Source organism: Strongylocentrotus purpuratus, unplaced genomic scaffold (genome assembly GCF_000002235.5).
Source record: "Strongylocentrotus purpuratus isolate Spur 01 unplaced genomic scaffold, Spur_5.0 spur5_scaffold_20, whole genome shotgun sequence".
NCBI lineage: Eukaryota > Metazoa > Echinodermata > Echinoidea > Camarodonta > Strongylocentrotidae > Strongylocentrotus > Strongylocentrotus purpuratus.
In genome coordinates this window covers 38,336,916-38,353,532 of record NW_022145606.1, presented here as the reverse complement: position 1 = coordinate 38,353,532, position 16,617 = coordinate 38,336,916, and the positions used below count along the sequence as shown (strand labels likewise).

The window sequence follows — 16,617 nt, the reverse complement described above, 5'->3', positions numbered from 1 at the left end:
GCTTTAGCATTACTTTATAATCAACATGATATAGCAAAAATGCTCATGGCTAAGGAAGCAGATCTGGGACGTACTGATACTGGCCATATTGCCCTCCTATACGCATCTACCAATGGCTATATCGATGCTGTTAAATATATCATACGTAAAGGAGTGGACGTTAATACTGGTGACGGAGGTGGTTTTACATCCCTTTATTACGCATCATTAAACGGTCATCTTGATGTTGTTGAATATCTAGTAAATACAGGAGCAGATGTAAACAAGGCAACAAAGAATGGCTGGACACCTCTTCATACAGCGTCAGATAGAAGTCTTGTAGACATTGTTAAATATCTCATTTCTCAAGGAGCGAACCCGAATTCGGTTAATAACGATGGTAAATCACCCCTGTACATTGCTTCTCAAGAGGGTCATCTTGGTGTTATTGAATGTCTTGTGGATTCAGGAGCTGATGTAAACAAAACATTACAGAATGGCATGACACCTCTTCATGCGGCATCATCTAATGGTGCAGTAGGCATTGTAAAATATTTCATTTCTAAAGGGACCAACCCGAATTCTGCTGATAACGATGGCGATTCACCCTTATATATTGCTTCACGCAAGGGTCATCTTGATGTTGTTGAATGTCTAGTGAATGCAGGGGCTGATGTAAACAAAGCAACAAAGAATGGAATGACACCTCTTTACGCGGCCTCAGATAATGGTGAAGTAGACATTGTAAAATGTCTCATTTCTAAAGGTGCCAACCCGGATTCGGTTGTTAACGATGCTTATTCACCCCTAAGCGTTGCTTCACTTGAGGGTCATATTCATGTTGTTGAATGTCTAGTGAATGCAGGAGCTAATGTGAAGAAAGCAACACAGAACGGCATGACACCTCTTCATGCGGCGTCAGGTAGAGGTCATGTGGACATTGTAAAATATCTCATTTCTAAAGGTGCAAACCCGAATTCACTTCATGAAGATATTTACACACCCCTCAGCGTTGCCTCACTTGAGGGTCATCTTGATGTTGTTGAATGTCTAGTGAAAGCAGGAGCTGATGTAAACAAAGCAGCACAGAATTGCTCAACTCCTCTTTATTTGGCATCATCTATTGGTGCAGTAGGCGTTGTAAAATTTCTCATTTCTAAAGGGGCCAACCCGAATTCAGTTGATAATGACGGTGAAACACCCCTATACAGTGCCTCTCAAAAGGGTCATCTTGATGTTATTAAATGTTTGATAAATGCAGGAGGAGATGTAAACAAAGCAAAAACGAATGGCATGACACCTCTTTGCACGGCAACATCTAATTATGCAGTGGACGTTTTTAACTTGCTCAATTCTGAAGGCACCAACTCGGATGAGATATATCATATAGAAAGTTCCACATTGAGCGTTGCCTCACCCGAGGGTCATCTTGATGTTGTTGAATATCTAGTGGAAGCAGGAGCTGATGTTAACAAAGCTGCAAAGAATGGAATGACACCTCTTTATTTGGCATCATCTAATGGTGCAGTAGATGTTGTACAATTTCTCATTTCTAAAGGGGCCAACCCGAATTTGGTTGATATCGACGGCGAAACACCCCTGTACATTGCTTCTCGAAATGGTCATTTCGATGTCGTTGAATGTCTAGTGAGGGTAAGAGGAGATGTAAACAAACCAACAAATGAGGGTGATCTGCCACTTCATGCTGCCTCTCGCGGTGGTTACCTTGACATAATATCATATCTCATCACGAAAGGAGCAAATATAGCGGCACGTAATAATTACGGTTGGACAGTTTTTCATTTCGCAGCAAATAATGGTCATTTGGAATCTTTGGAATATATCCTGAAAAACAACTCTAGAGATACATCGGGAAATAGTCACAACGCTCTTGAAGTGGAAATTCAGGTATTGTGCTCAATTAAAACTGCTTTTACTTAACAGTGGGGTCGCGCAGACCGGCGCGCTGGCTGCAATGTAACCATAAATTCTTGTTTGGAGTCTGCAGGTGTGTTGTCTCAAAGGGAAAATTTGAAAAGAAATGTGTCCCTCGAGATGAGTTTCCCGATTTAAGGCTTTCAGATACTCGAGTAGGGATTTAGAGCATTCTAATGAAAGAATAAAGTCTAGAAAATGAGAAAAATTGAATATTCTTTAATTAAACCTCTTCCACACAGTTTGAGATAGTAACTATTGGGTCCATCAGTTACTTTTCTCCCGGATATGTCCAAATAGGCATGGTATTTGAATTAAACTGTAGTCGAGGACAACTACACCCATTACGTAACTGGAAGGTTATTGTCCCAATATTATTGCCCTTGGTGTAGTTGTCCTGGGTGTGATTGTTCTTGGGGATAATTGGCAGAGGACTATTGCCCTATGGTAGTCGACCGGGAATGCCTACAGTGAGTCTTATAAATGTCTCAATTACTCGTCTGTGGGCGAGTCTTGGATTTGATGTTAAAGGCATTGTTTAACAAAGTTTCCAGTTTTACAAATCTGAGATTCATTGCTCTACGTGTTATCAGTGTCTGTGTAATGGTGTAATATTGAAGCCCCTAACAAAATTGCACTTCATAATGATCATGAAGTGCTTCAAAAAAGTAAAAATCTTAGAGTGGCCGGTTGTACCATACTCATTTTCCCCAATAGTGTTTAAACAACCGTTTGGAAAACGATTTTTGAAGTTTAGAATTCCAATTATAAATATCTCGATAATCAAACATGCGATCGGCTTGTAAAAGTCGTGGGATTCCAGACTGACTTAAAGGTTTATAATTATTATTGCAGCGTGAGCTAATTCCGGGACTTTGTTTAGAATCTGAGGCAAAGATACCCAATACCTTTACAACATTGGGAAGAGTAGAAATAAGATTAATAACCAAATCGTGTTGGAAAATAATTATGGTATTGGTGTTATAGGTTCAGAATTTATCTGAAAATATGAAGTCCATGAGAACAATGCATACGTTTTTAAAATATGGTGGGAGTATTCTAAATAAAATATTTTTTACCGAGGGACGCGTTTTAGCTTTCGCATTGATACACACATTTGACGACACCATACACAAATCTGTGGCTAATTTCGGCCGGTTCGTCGATCCGCGCAGCTAAGCCATTCAATTATCAATATGTATATTTAAATGGTAAGGCATGCAAGCAAATGCAGTTGTTAATACGTGATATAGTTTTTAACATGTATCCCCATGATAAATATGTCCGATATGTGACAAGCTAAGATATTCTTTTAACAAGGGATGGACTCCAAGTTGAATTTTAACCTACCAAAGTATTCCTTTGAATAAAGTCCAGTTGCTGTGGACGAAGGCAAGAGAACGAAAAGAAAACACCAAATCCGATACCAAAGAGGACATTATACAACGTTTTAAGTTGTGCGTATTTAGCACATAATTCGGGATTCGGACTGGCTAATAAGATCTCACGGGTGAGGTATCACCTTATTCAGCACAAAGCTTCTCAAATTTCATGTTCCCGAAATAATAGTAGATTTTTAGCAGTGCTGAATATATGTGTAACAAGAAATGTCAGCAATACTCATGATAACATGTACATTTAACTTGTAACTTATGATAGGCCTACTCAAAACTGTATATGCGGCCTATCAATATAACTTTTCTTACAGACTTTAAAAGGGGTAACGCCACTTATGGTTGCCGCAATGGGAGGACATCTGGACTGCGCACGTATACTGCTAGAAAACAATGCAGATATTGAGACAGAAGATACAGAAGGTTGGACAACCTTCCATTATGCTGCAGAAAGGTGAACTGTTTATACAATATTTTCACACTAATTGTACTACTAATTTTCTTCTTCACTGTATCAAAAATATTATTATGATTCAATTGTAATGTTGTAAAATTCAACAAAAAAGTTCATCATGTTTATCAAAGCGAACAACTTTTTTTAGTCTTCTTAAAAGAGGTTTTAACATGTTTTTTTAAGGGTAGGTTTATTAGCGGTTGCACAGGCCATGTAGATTTTCAAATGAATGAAACACAACCAAAGGTTCCGCTACAATTACATCACCTTTTATTAAAACAAAGTTATGTACTTTGATTCCGGAAAAAACATGATGTGGAAATAATTTCCCTTTTAGGTAAGTCTCAGACCAAATATGATTTCAGAATCAAGCTATAACTAATTATAAACAGATCATTTTAACTGTTCATGAAAACGATGAAGCGGTCTGAGATTCAAAATTTTAGTAAAACATATAACCCTACATATTTGTATTAACAGGACAAATATAAACCACCCTACATAGTGCATTAACCTGACATCATAAAAACCAGTATATTACCCTAACCCTGAATTCAAAACAATATTACTAATTAAACAAATGACTAATGACTAATGATTAAACCTATTGTTTTGGGGAGGACTATAGGTTTTCTCTGCATGCAAACGTACGTTTAGGGCACAACTTCTATCGTTCAATCGTTTACAGGACACGAAAATGTCCTGCTAATATAACCTTGTCTACTTAATGACTCATTTTTTCACTACATATGTCCTTCTAATGACGCTGAAATAACACCGTCATTTGAAGGAGATATGTAGTGAATATATGTATATACATATACAATATGTTTCCTTGTTTTAATAAAGTGGGAATGAATCAATAATGAAGGATTTACTGGACCAGAAAGCAACAATGTCCACGAAACTTTCTAGAAGAGGCCAGTCACCAATAAGTATTGCACTAAGCTCTGGCAATGCTGATACTGCTCGGATTCTTCTTGATAAGGTACATGTAGCTTTTACTTATTCAGCTTGTTATGTTTATTCGTATGACTCATATAGCTGATGCATTACCATCAGTACCTTCGTCTCCCATACTATCCCACCTACTACCTCTACTTTTTACTTTTTATCAACATGTTCTTCTTACCCTATACAGTTATGCTGTTAGGCCTGCCGATAGTAATCCTAAATAAGTATCATCTCTTTCATGATGTTTATAACAAGCCAATAGTAAAAGTATAACACATCATTGTAATTATAATAATAATGAAAGTAATGAATGTTCGACAACAGAGGCTTTTTTTAAATATCGAGTGTCATTAATTGTATGTCTTTTATCTATGTATGGATACCGCTATAATATAAAGTATATGTACGTGTATGTATGATTTTATAAACTAAATTAAAATCAAAATTCTTAAAAGGTCATCACTATTGAGTGACAATATTTAAGTTCCATCATATTTATTTTCACAGGATGCATCATCTATAAATCACGGCGACAGTGCTGGTCTAACACCCATTCACCTTGCTACTGTAAGCGGGTTAACATCAATCATTGAACAGTTGGTATCACTAGGTGCTGGTTTAAATCCTCAGTCACAAGATGGCCAGACACCCTTACACGTTGCCATCAGACTATGCCACTGTAAGAAAAGACAGGTTGAAGTGACAACAGCTTTGAAGCAGGTTACGTATTCCTTGTTTTAGTTTATCTCTTAGTGAGGAATGTTATTCTTTGTAATCGACACACACACTAACACACACACGCATACACGCACACATGTGTGTGTGCACGCGCGTGATTTATTTACCTTTTTATTATCCGAATGTCTGAATAGGAGAGGACAAAGTCCTTGATAATGAACGTTATAAATATTTGTTAATATGGAATTCATAAAATACATACCCTCTCCGTTTGTTTTATTGAATATACACTTTCAACGATCTTTACACCAACTTGATGCAGGAAAACTATGGTGAACGTGTGGGAGGGACCATCGAACGAAGGTGCGGGGGTTGCTCAGTTGCATTTAGTATAATTTTTATTCTATATTATTAGTAGTAGTAGCAGTAGCAGTAATAGTAGTATTAGGCCTATCATTATCATTATCATTATTATTACCGTAATTACTACCATTGTTATCATCATCATGTTTTCATATTATAAGTCGATAGTGCCACGTGAATAGATTGTAGCAAGTATAAACTTAATACAAATCAAATAATCTTATATCCTGTTCTCGTACATTTTAAAAACTGGTAGAAGTGTAGAAAAAGCATTCAATCTAGACAGTCTATTTTTGTTTGGTTGTTTATACTGACAATAATCTAGTTCTTTTACCGTTTTTATTAACAAAATAGATACAACAACAGAGTGATGATGACATATCCCCCGCAGAGGCGCTGATACAATTGCTTATAAATCAAGGATCCAAGGTCGAAATTAAGGATAACTACGGTTTTACCCCGATACAGTATGCCAGGGATGAGCGTATTGGGCAAATGGTATTCCGGAGGTGAGAAAATAATAATGGCTTAACCAGGCATTGTTAACTATGATTCAAGTTTAAATTCTCCAAAAAGTAATGAATAAACTGAAGTAAATTATCTGCGTAATTAAATATAATTATTGTATGTCTCCTCTGAAAGATTCTATTTAATAAATTGTTCATACTTTTCTACTAGCTCTTTCATTTTTCTGTAAACATCAGTCCTTAAACAATTATAATTGTGCATCCGAACATTTAAGTCCAAATAATAACAACAATGTCAATACATGACTGTTATATAACACACGATATACTATGGAGTAAAACATGGATGTATGTACATCAAAATTATATAGGCTCATACAACATACGTTATGTTCCTTTTTGCAGCTTATCCGAAGATGATGTTCATACATTCCGCGGTACGTATTGCATCTAATTTTTTATCGGGTTTTACTTCTTAATAAGATTTTTTTCGTACAAGGATCAATTTATGAAAATGATACGTTTTATGCATACCGCAAACAGACAAATATTTAGACACGGCCAATAGTCACGTTTTTGTGCTCTGGCTTTGTTAAACCTAAATACATATTATAGAATAGACTATCCCCTTTTGGGTATGAGAAAGGTAGATGGGTCGGCGTTATTCTGCCATCAAAATAGATTCGACGATTTGTTTACTTATTATCCGTATAGCGTTGATAAGACGATGTCCGCTTCAAGCTTCTCCATCATGCTGTTCAATGTTTTTTCCGTAAACATATAGATCTGCCGATTGCAAGATCTACTGAAACTCATCGTAGTATTGGGTGTGAAGGCGGGACTCTACATTTGGATAGTTGTGGCGTCACAATGTCGATTCCACCAAGGACATTGCAGGCTGGCTCTTGCCACGATGTGTCTCTAGCTCTAGTTACTGATGATCCCCCACCTATCCGAGAGGGAGAGTTTCTTACAGGCCATGGCATTGGCATCACATTCCCTGCACAGTGGCGCTATTCTCAGGACCAGCCTATAACGTTAAGTCTTCCTCATGCTGCAACATTTCTGGAGTCAACCGATTGTGATGCTGACATTATCTGGAAACAAACTGAATCAACATTAGGTTAATTGTACACAAAATACTAATTTTTAAACTTTTCCACGTTAAATACAAGTGACTTCCATAGTTGGTGTAGTGAAAATTAAACTTGACAAATATATATTTTTATCAAAAAAGAGACGCGCTGCTACCATTCATGATTACTTTGCATACATTCCTCATTCACCTATTTTGTATTCATCGAATGCCCATTTGTTATCATCATTTCTTTCATTTTATCGTTGGCCTACTTAGCGCGAATGTTGTCAATTAAACATTTAGCAACAAAATGAAGAACGCAAAGTCATCAAATCAACAAGGGCGTTACAAAAGAAAGCAAACAGATTTGTATTTGATTTTTTACCCTGTCAATATGCAATTATTTACAGTTAACCGTGATGATTGGTACGATCATAGTGATGTGCAATGTATCATTAAAGAAAGGGAAATCAACCTCGTCATAGGTGCCACATCTGTACTTAAGGACAAGGTACAGCTATGGATACCGATGGATCTTCATTATAATGCGCCCGGTAAACGAATGGCGTGCACCCCTTTCCTTCCCGTTGACATGGCACTTGGGGAAGACAAGACACTCCGGATGTACATACATGAAGACATACCTTACATAGTTGAGGTAATATCAATATTTATAGATATCAAGGATCCTTATTTAAACTGTTTAATTTAATATTAACATACCCGTGAGAGACGAAATATCCGACCAAAGTATGGACACCCTTATGAAAAGTATTGAACTATTCCAATGAAACCGCTTAGTGCACTGTCTGCACGGTCATCATGGTGTAAATGTGTTGTACATTTGAGCTGTGGTATGGGCATCGTATGTCGAGAGAATATGGCTATAATTGAAACTGGATTGTTTATCCTGCAGTGGATTGATTGTTTGAACCAGTAAAATTTATTTCCCATCATTACCAGAAGCCAAGGTTATCTTGAAATATATCACAAAATGCATGAATTATCATTGTCTGCAGGTATTATTTTTTTATTTAATTTTGTAATTGGCTGCTGTAAAATATTTAACATTTTTTTAACGGGTTTACTCACTTTTCTTGGATAATGTATAATAATAATAGTATTCAGTTCTTGTATAGCGCGTAATACGTTATGAAATAACATTTCTATGCGCTTGCGAAGAGCTTTGGAAATTATTACCATAGCTTTAGCTCCGGCAGCCGTTATCAGCGCACAGTGTAATTCAAGGATTAATCCTACGAGGTACCCATTCACCTCACCTGGGTTGAGTGTGGCAAATGTAGATCAATGTCTTGCCAAAGGACATCAGTGCCGCGGCGGGACTCGACCGCGAACCTTGTGATTGACAGTCCGATGACGTATCCACTCGACCTCTACGTATATGTATACATACCTATTTGTTAAATTTATTGATAAGACAATATCTATTTCTACACTTTAGAAGATGGTGCACGGCTTAGCGTGAAATTGTTATTTATATTTTGTATTAAATTTAAAAATCAGTATTTCAAAATGCCAGATTGCTTACCTTTATGGTACAAATGTCTCTCTTACAAAGTTTTATCCAGTTAGTCAGTATCGGTCTATTAAAATAGAAATGTTTAACCAAGATGTCTCTGTGTTTGACCTCTAATTTCAGGACTATCCTTTCATATAAAAGACTATTGAAATCACCTTGATCATGGTGTTTAATAGACATAATTATTATCATATCGTTTCGAAATTCCTGATAATTTTATTGTACAGACAAGAAGGAATTACTTTTGAGTATAGTATGAAGAAAGTCAAAGTACAAAGTAAAAGACAGTATAAACAATGTTCAACAGTGTTCAAGATTCATATTTAAGTGGAGACCGTTAAAAATAAGACTTATCTACAAAGTTAATAACAAAAGGATAGTACTATTAAATTAAACATGTACCAAGTTTCGAAGCGAATATGTTAGAGCTGTTGAACAGATTTCTATTAAATGATACGTACTTTAAAATAATTGGACCAATTGTAGTAGGTTAAATATATACATTATGACTATATGTATTTGTGTATATATGTTTGTTTTGTTTTTTTAACAGAAAATTCAAGAAGAGGAGGAAAGTTTGCTATACCGTCAAGTACATCCTGTAAGATGTTTTGCACTTGAACCTAAGTCAAGTGATCTAGAGCTGAAATGCAATGGAGGGGAAAAGGTAAATAATATTATACAAGGACTGTTAGGTTGGAATTTCTGCACTCAAAATATAATTTATAGATGTATTTGGTAAAAGGCTTTAGACGCGAATACATTTCCTCACGCCTACTGTAAACGGTCTGTCAATGCCGAGTCAAATCATAGTAAAATGTGAATAGGCTATGCCTCTATTTTAGGCTTTGTCCGTGTGTGCATAATATATATATGGATATATATGTATATTTGCACGTGTCACAAACAAAAGTTGATAATAATTAAGGATGTTAGTTTCGCGCTGCACTGGCTTCTGGATTATGGCAAAAGTAAAGGGTATGTTTCAGGGTTGTATATGGGTTTTTGGTTAGGTCTAGGGTAAAGTTTAGGGTTATGGTTTGTGTCAGTTCTAGTCCATGGCTGAATTCGATTAGTGCTGGAAATTATAGCGGATCAATTGATGCAGGAGCAAGTGTCGTAAATTCGTCCACAACGTCTTCAATATTGCGCCAATTCTATTTGGAGAAATAAACAATACATATTGTAAATATAATACTTTATCAGATCATCTCTGCGACAGAATTATTCAACCGGCAACAAGCGTTATTTTTGATGCCCCTTACGATGGAAACCAATGCCAAAACGCAGATGATCAACATTTCGATTTCAGCAACAAGTACCAACCAACCCCTAACCAACATGGCGTTCATGGCTATACAGACTGGTTTGTCAATCTTCTTCTCATCATTCTTCTCCTCTTCTTTCTCCTCCTCCTACTTTGTCTTTGTCCTCTTCTTCAATTACTATTTCTCCTACTTCATATTCTTTGAATTCATCTCCTCTTTTTTCCTCTTCGTTTATAAAAGGTTATATAAACAACAGCATTTATTGTTTAAACATGTTTCGATTAAATCATTTTCATGAAATTGAGGATCACTGCATGTTTGTCATTATGTAAATATTCTAAGATATCTCATTTTTTAAAGAAAACTTCTCCGTGGATGATGTTGTAGTAGTAAAACAAAATATTGCACGCTTCCTTCAAGAAACGTGTTCCAACGAGAAAATGGTTTCATTAGAAAATGTTGTCATTTTCCTCCAAGGATTCTCCACCGACATACGCTCAACCCTAGATGAGATGGTCCCTGGATCAAATACTGATCTCAGGTAACGTTAATCTAAGAAAAAAAAAACTTGTTCCGTTCACAAATTATTACTACCTATGCCTTATCCTTGTGTGACAATATTATCTTTTACTAGTATTTAAATATAACGATAACAAGATGGAAAATGTTATTGTCGATTGTGTCAGCGAAAGAATATGAACACCATTACACGAAATAAATTGATAACTGTATTATAGTATTATTGAAAGAACTAATAGAGGAAATTTTTTAAAAAGACCGGGATGGTATGTAATAAAATTATCTAGCCTCACTAATCAATTAATAATGTAATTGTTTCTCTCTTCTCCTAGTATGTCCATTGATAGCAACGCTGAAGAAATTCGGAGTGAGGATTTCATCATAAAAGAGATGAACACTGATCAGTACTACCATCTTGGTCTAGCATTGGGTTTGTCCTACCATACACTTGACAGCATCCAGTTTAGATGCAGACAACATGAGGAGGCTGGGGTTTATACTCAAAATCAAAAGGCTGCTATCTGTATGATCCGCCATTGGAAATGCTTGCAGCATTCCGTCTCCCTAGCAAACGATCATCTAAGAGAAGTGTGGAAGTCCGTGAGCGAGTCAGGTGCCGCTGATTTAGCCCCTGTTTTGAAACAACAACGGGAAGCGGGTAAGAACGCACTAAATTTCGAAACACAATTGAACTCATTCTAAAACAGACCAGATGATTAATTGAACCTTTCAAACAAAATGAGGAATCGTGCAATACAGTTTATTTTTCAAATTTAATTCATAAATAAGGTCGATTTTTTTTTTGACATGGTCTTTATATTTCTACCTTCCCTCTAAAGAAAAGAAACATGGCATGAATGTGGAAGACTTCTTCGGAGGAGAATTCCCTCATAACGAACCAAGGATCATCCCGACTGTAGACCTGCATGCTTATGAGGTGGAGGTGAGTGGCGATAACGTTGCCATCAGTATTAACTACCAAGTTAACATTACCCAACAGCCTATCGAATCAATGTTTCAATGAAATTTACTATTAATAGCAAAATTACCAGCAAAGATCTTATTCACTTATCCGTAGGCTTAACATTAGTCTAGTCGTTATCAATGTGTATATTGTGCATACATAGGCCTGCTAAGCAGACAACCATATTTGCAACATTTGCACATCTGACATGGCAGAAAGATAATATCCGATGTAGCTAGGAGCCTTAATGATTCGTGGGCGTGCTGATGTACTATTAATTTATTTTGCATTCATGTAGATGTGGATCTAGTATAGACACTGAATTTTATATAATAGTTAGGACCATGTATAATCTATAGATTCGTTTGACACCAATCTGTCCCAAATAACATAGCAGGCGTGTTATGTATAAATTACATACGAGACACAGCGAAGGGGGTATCGTCATGACCTGTTCTATATTTCAGCTCTTCGATGAAACATGAAAGGCTACTCCACAAGGCTACGATCCCGAGTGATTGAATGCACTGTAAACAAGCAGTGTCAAGAAATAATTCAGATATCAAATGTCAATCTTAGAGAAAATAGGAATGGATAATCACTGTTTATGTGGCAGAAATTCAAAACAACCTCTCGTTCTCTCCCTCCTCTCATTTTACCTTTTTTGGTCAAATGTATTTATCCTTCATTTTGTACGTTTACTTACATTGTTTTATGCTTTGAGAAATATTGAATAAAGACTTCATTTGGAAGGGGGAAATGTTACTAGTATTGCTGTAGTCCAGTTAAATATGCCTATACTTCGCAACTGGCGATAATTATATTCCCCTTCAAAGATTCCAGGAAAAAGAAGGCACTGGGAAGAGAGGCTTCATCATAAGCGATCTAACACTCCTAGTGTCAGAAGCGACTCGTTAAGCAGGTATTTATAACATTACTTTGAAATGCATTTTGATGGTCATTATTAGTTTCTAGCTTCTATCAGGTACATAAGAACTATAATGGTGTTATTGCCTTTTGCCAAAGGACAGTGTTTTTACCTGAAATAAGTGCAGATTAAACGCGTTTTGAGGGAGAATGATTACAGTTCCAAGGTGGATTTGGCGTTTATCATGATTTCCAATAAAACTCTCTCTTTCTGTGGCACGAGACTAAAACATCAAATACGTTCAGACGAAAATATGAAAGGTAGAAATAATTACAGGGTCTCAAGAAAAAAGGCAATGAGGCTTAATAGCTTCCATTGGTAAACGACAGTTTTATTATTGTTATCATAATCATTCTTATCATTATCATTATTTTTATTTTTTTATTGTTATATTATTATTATCATTATTATAAGTAGTAGTAGAAGTATTGTTGTTGTTTTTATTATTATTATCGTACAGTTTCAGCACGTTGCTAGAGGAGGAGGAGGAAGATTGCTTTCCGAAGCGTTGTAAGTTGCCCTGTTTTGTAATAAATTTCTTCATGTAATTGTTGAATAACATTGCATGAAAAGTGTGTAATATACCCTAGTTGTTAATTAATACTTAAGTCAATTTAATAAATTGGGAAGTATTTCTAAATAGTATGAGATGGGCTCGCTTGTATCTTGCTATAATATGCCATTTTAACATTAAAAGGTAGTTTGTGAGTTAATTACAAGGTTCTTGCAAGAGGACAAAAGATCTTTTTAGTATTTTGTGTGAAGTTGAAATAAGGTTGTTAAGTCTCATATAGATATTTATAATAATGTTAATGTCTGTATGTTCATTTCAGATCACGCCGACATTCTCGGTTTACCTCGTGTGCATAAACGGACCTTCTCAACTTCTAGGCACAAACGTGACAGAGTTAAAAGGTATATTGTTTGCCTTTCTCTTGTTTCTTATGGGCTTACCCTGATCAATACATTGTAATAATAATTGCGAAACTGACTTCAATTCGTTTATTTCCACAAAACCCATAACAACAATAAAATATGTAAAACAGTGTAGAAAAAATAAAGTAAAACATGCAGTCAAGGACGTTACATAACGTATACTTGAGTATATATGGAGGGACTAGCAAAAACCGAAGGTCTGTCGAGGTCTAATCACTAGCGACGTTGGGATAAGACTTGCCTGTACTAATTTCTTTATTTATGTTGACAACTTCTGCAGCTTCGTTGATATCTTTTTGTTTAAACAACTACTGGATAGTAATATAAATGTCAACTTGACGATCAACTGAAAAAACGGATCTGTTTTCTTCTTTAAAAGGATAAAATGTTCCCGTCTTAATGAAATAATCTTAGTAGAAGAAACGTGTCTTTAGTCTGTACCTGGATATTGCTTACAATGTCCCTACAATTTTGGACTTTTATTTTAGATATCTGAGTATTGACAAGCTTCATGAAGATGAAGGTAGGCTTCCCCTTTATATCTGTAATATTATTATTCTCGGGGTTGTTGTTGTTGTTCGTTTTTTTTTTTTTTTTTTTTTTTTTTTTTTTTTTTTTTTTTTTTTTGGGGGGGGGGGGGGCAAGTAAACAAATAAATCATGTTCCAAAGCACAGTAATTGAATCATGTTTACATACTCGTTTTCATACAATATATTAATGAAACGACAATTTATAAATGCCGCTAAGTAAAAATGAAATGCAAAAATGTATTGAACAACATTTTCTTCTATGTATTATTGCAATGACGAATAATCGCGATTGCCTTGTTTTCGTTCACATTCTGCCCCATTAATTGCAATGGCGAATATCATCATTGCCTTGTTTTCGTTCACATTCTGCCCAATTAATAATCTTCTTTTTCTCTTCTAGATTTCCCTTTCGTTTTTCACGTAGTGCTTGTTATTCCTAATTAGGTCCTTTACTCTTATTCTTTTCCTTTCAAATTTCGTAGGTAGAGTTTCTAGCATGTCGTTAAGGTCACTACGTTCTTCGATTTTCAAAATCACTCATGTATAACCGTCCAGGCGCCATTTTGTCCGTTTCTGGTCCGTTTTAAGGCCTTTCTTTCTTCCTTCCTATCTCCACTATCCTAGATCCAACAGAGTTTTAACAAAGTCCTTTAAATAGTCCAAAAGATTCCCTTCATCAGCTACAAATAACCTCCCTTTCAAAATGCCATCTTCGTACCCGAAATTAAAATCCAAAACCGACCCCGTCAAAGATCTCTAAAATGCTTAAAAAATGGACCCTTAAAAATCTAAAATTGCCATAACTTGCTTATACCAATTTTGTTTTGTCTCAATTTCTCGCAGTATTTTTCTCTTGTAATTGCACATAGCCGTACCAAGTTTCACGCTCCAATGAATATGCACAAAATAAATAGCGCCCTTTAAAGTTCTGGGAGTTGGCTTCTTTCAGCGGCTCCATCGTTTCCGGCCTAACCCGTACCTTTTTATGGATTTAAATACTTGAAGAAAAGCTCTTTCCAGCCAAATAAAACAATATGTACCCTAAACCTGACCTACCTCGAGAAAATTGCCCTCAAAATATGCAGTTTACAAGAAAATAGCGAAATAACTTCAACTTGCTCTAAAATGGCGGCCTTTATATCTACGTCAATAAAACTTGACAGACACATTAATCCATATATGTGACAGCTGTCTGCAAAGTTTGGTTACATTTGATGACGTCAGCGCAAAATTATTGCCCAAAATGATGAATTTGTTATGCATTACGTAACAGCCCGTTAAATGCGTGCAGTACGTTGGACGCAGATGACAATGGGGTCAAACTGACCGCAATGAAGGGTTCTTTCGAATGACACCACATACGTTATATATGTTATTACAGAAATATTTGAGTAGATTGCGTTTGAACAACGGTTACTATAAAAATTCTGCTGAGTTTCCGTCAAGTTATAAAACGACTATCGGCTATGACGTCATTTTTCAGACTGCTTTTCGCCCCCTTCCTGTTTCGGGCCGTTTTGGTGGCCTTTCTTTCGCCCTACCTATCTTCACTATCACAGAAGCTACATACTTCTTTCGAATTGCTCTGGGTAGTCCTTGAGAAGCTCTTTCGTTTGAACCGTAGATACACGTGCGTCATTGCACGCACATTGTTGTGACACGATGACATGTCTAGTTCTTTTGTCATATTGTAAACATTTTCATAACAAAGTCCAACACCCTCAACGTTGATAGCTCTTTTTCAGAAGTAGCATTTTATTTCTGGTTATGGCGCTTTATAAATCCAGTCATTATTACTAGCAGTGTATCCAAAATCATTTACAGAAAAAGAACATTCCCTTTTTGCATGGATGGAATCTGAAGAAGGAGTACAGCCGGAGGATTTTAGACAGCATGAGTACACCGCAACACCTTTAGATGACGAGGGACAGATAATAGGGTCCGTTCATCATATCTCTTCACCGAGCGCCCTCCAGGATGTTATTGAAGTAACAATTCCACCAAATGAACCTTACAGCACAACAGATATGACTGTCGAACTAATTGATGACATTCCAGCATCGTCAGCAGCCAGTGAAGTTTTTACTTCAAGAGAAAGGTTAGAATTCCTTTCTAATCTAAATAATATTTTCTCATCAATCTCGATCAAGATCCCATGAATTTGATAGGCCAACAGTTAGGGAATATTCCTTCGGGAAAATTTTCTTGGATATGGACTATATTCCAGCGTAGATCAAAAGTGTATAAACGATAATTGTTCGCATTCTGGTACAACGCCACTTATGAATACAATCCAGATTTTTATTGAAAGGTGTATGAGTTAATCTCCCTTACGAAATAGAAGGAGAAATAAACATGGATAATTGGATAGAATAACATTTGTAAGAATTTGAGGAAATTACATCGTCCATTTCCAGATGTACATTAAAACATTTCTGAGTACTCGGGTCAACAACCCCAAAACACACCAACATGTAAAAATTGGCCTTCAGATTTGGTTCCGCCCCCTCCCCCCCCCCCCAAAAAATATATTACACCAACTTGTTGTATAAACAGGAAATCTATATATAACCCTACATTTTAGATTGGACATCATATAAAAAATGTATATTAACCCTAACTCTAACCC

General features: G+C 36.1%; 1 protein-coding gene across 1 annotated transcript; it reads left to right on the top strand.

Moving 5' to 3' along the window:
* Window positions 1-39: 39 nt before the first annotated feature.
* Window positions 40-4,275, top strand: LOC115927717 (ankyrin-1-like). Its single transcript, XM_030993923.1, has 2 exons — window positions 40-1,632; window positions 4,243-4,275. Exons 1-2 carry the CDS (start codon window positions 40-42, stop codon window positions 4,273-4,275), a joined length of 1,626 nt encoding a protein of 541 aa, XP_030849783.1.
* Window positions 4,276-16,617: the final 12,342 nt, after the last annotated feature.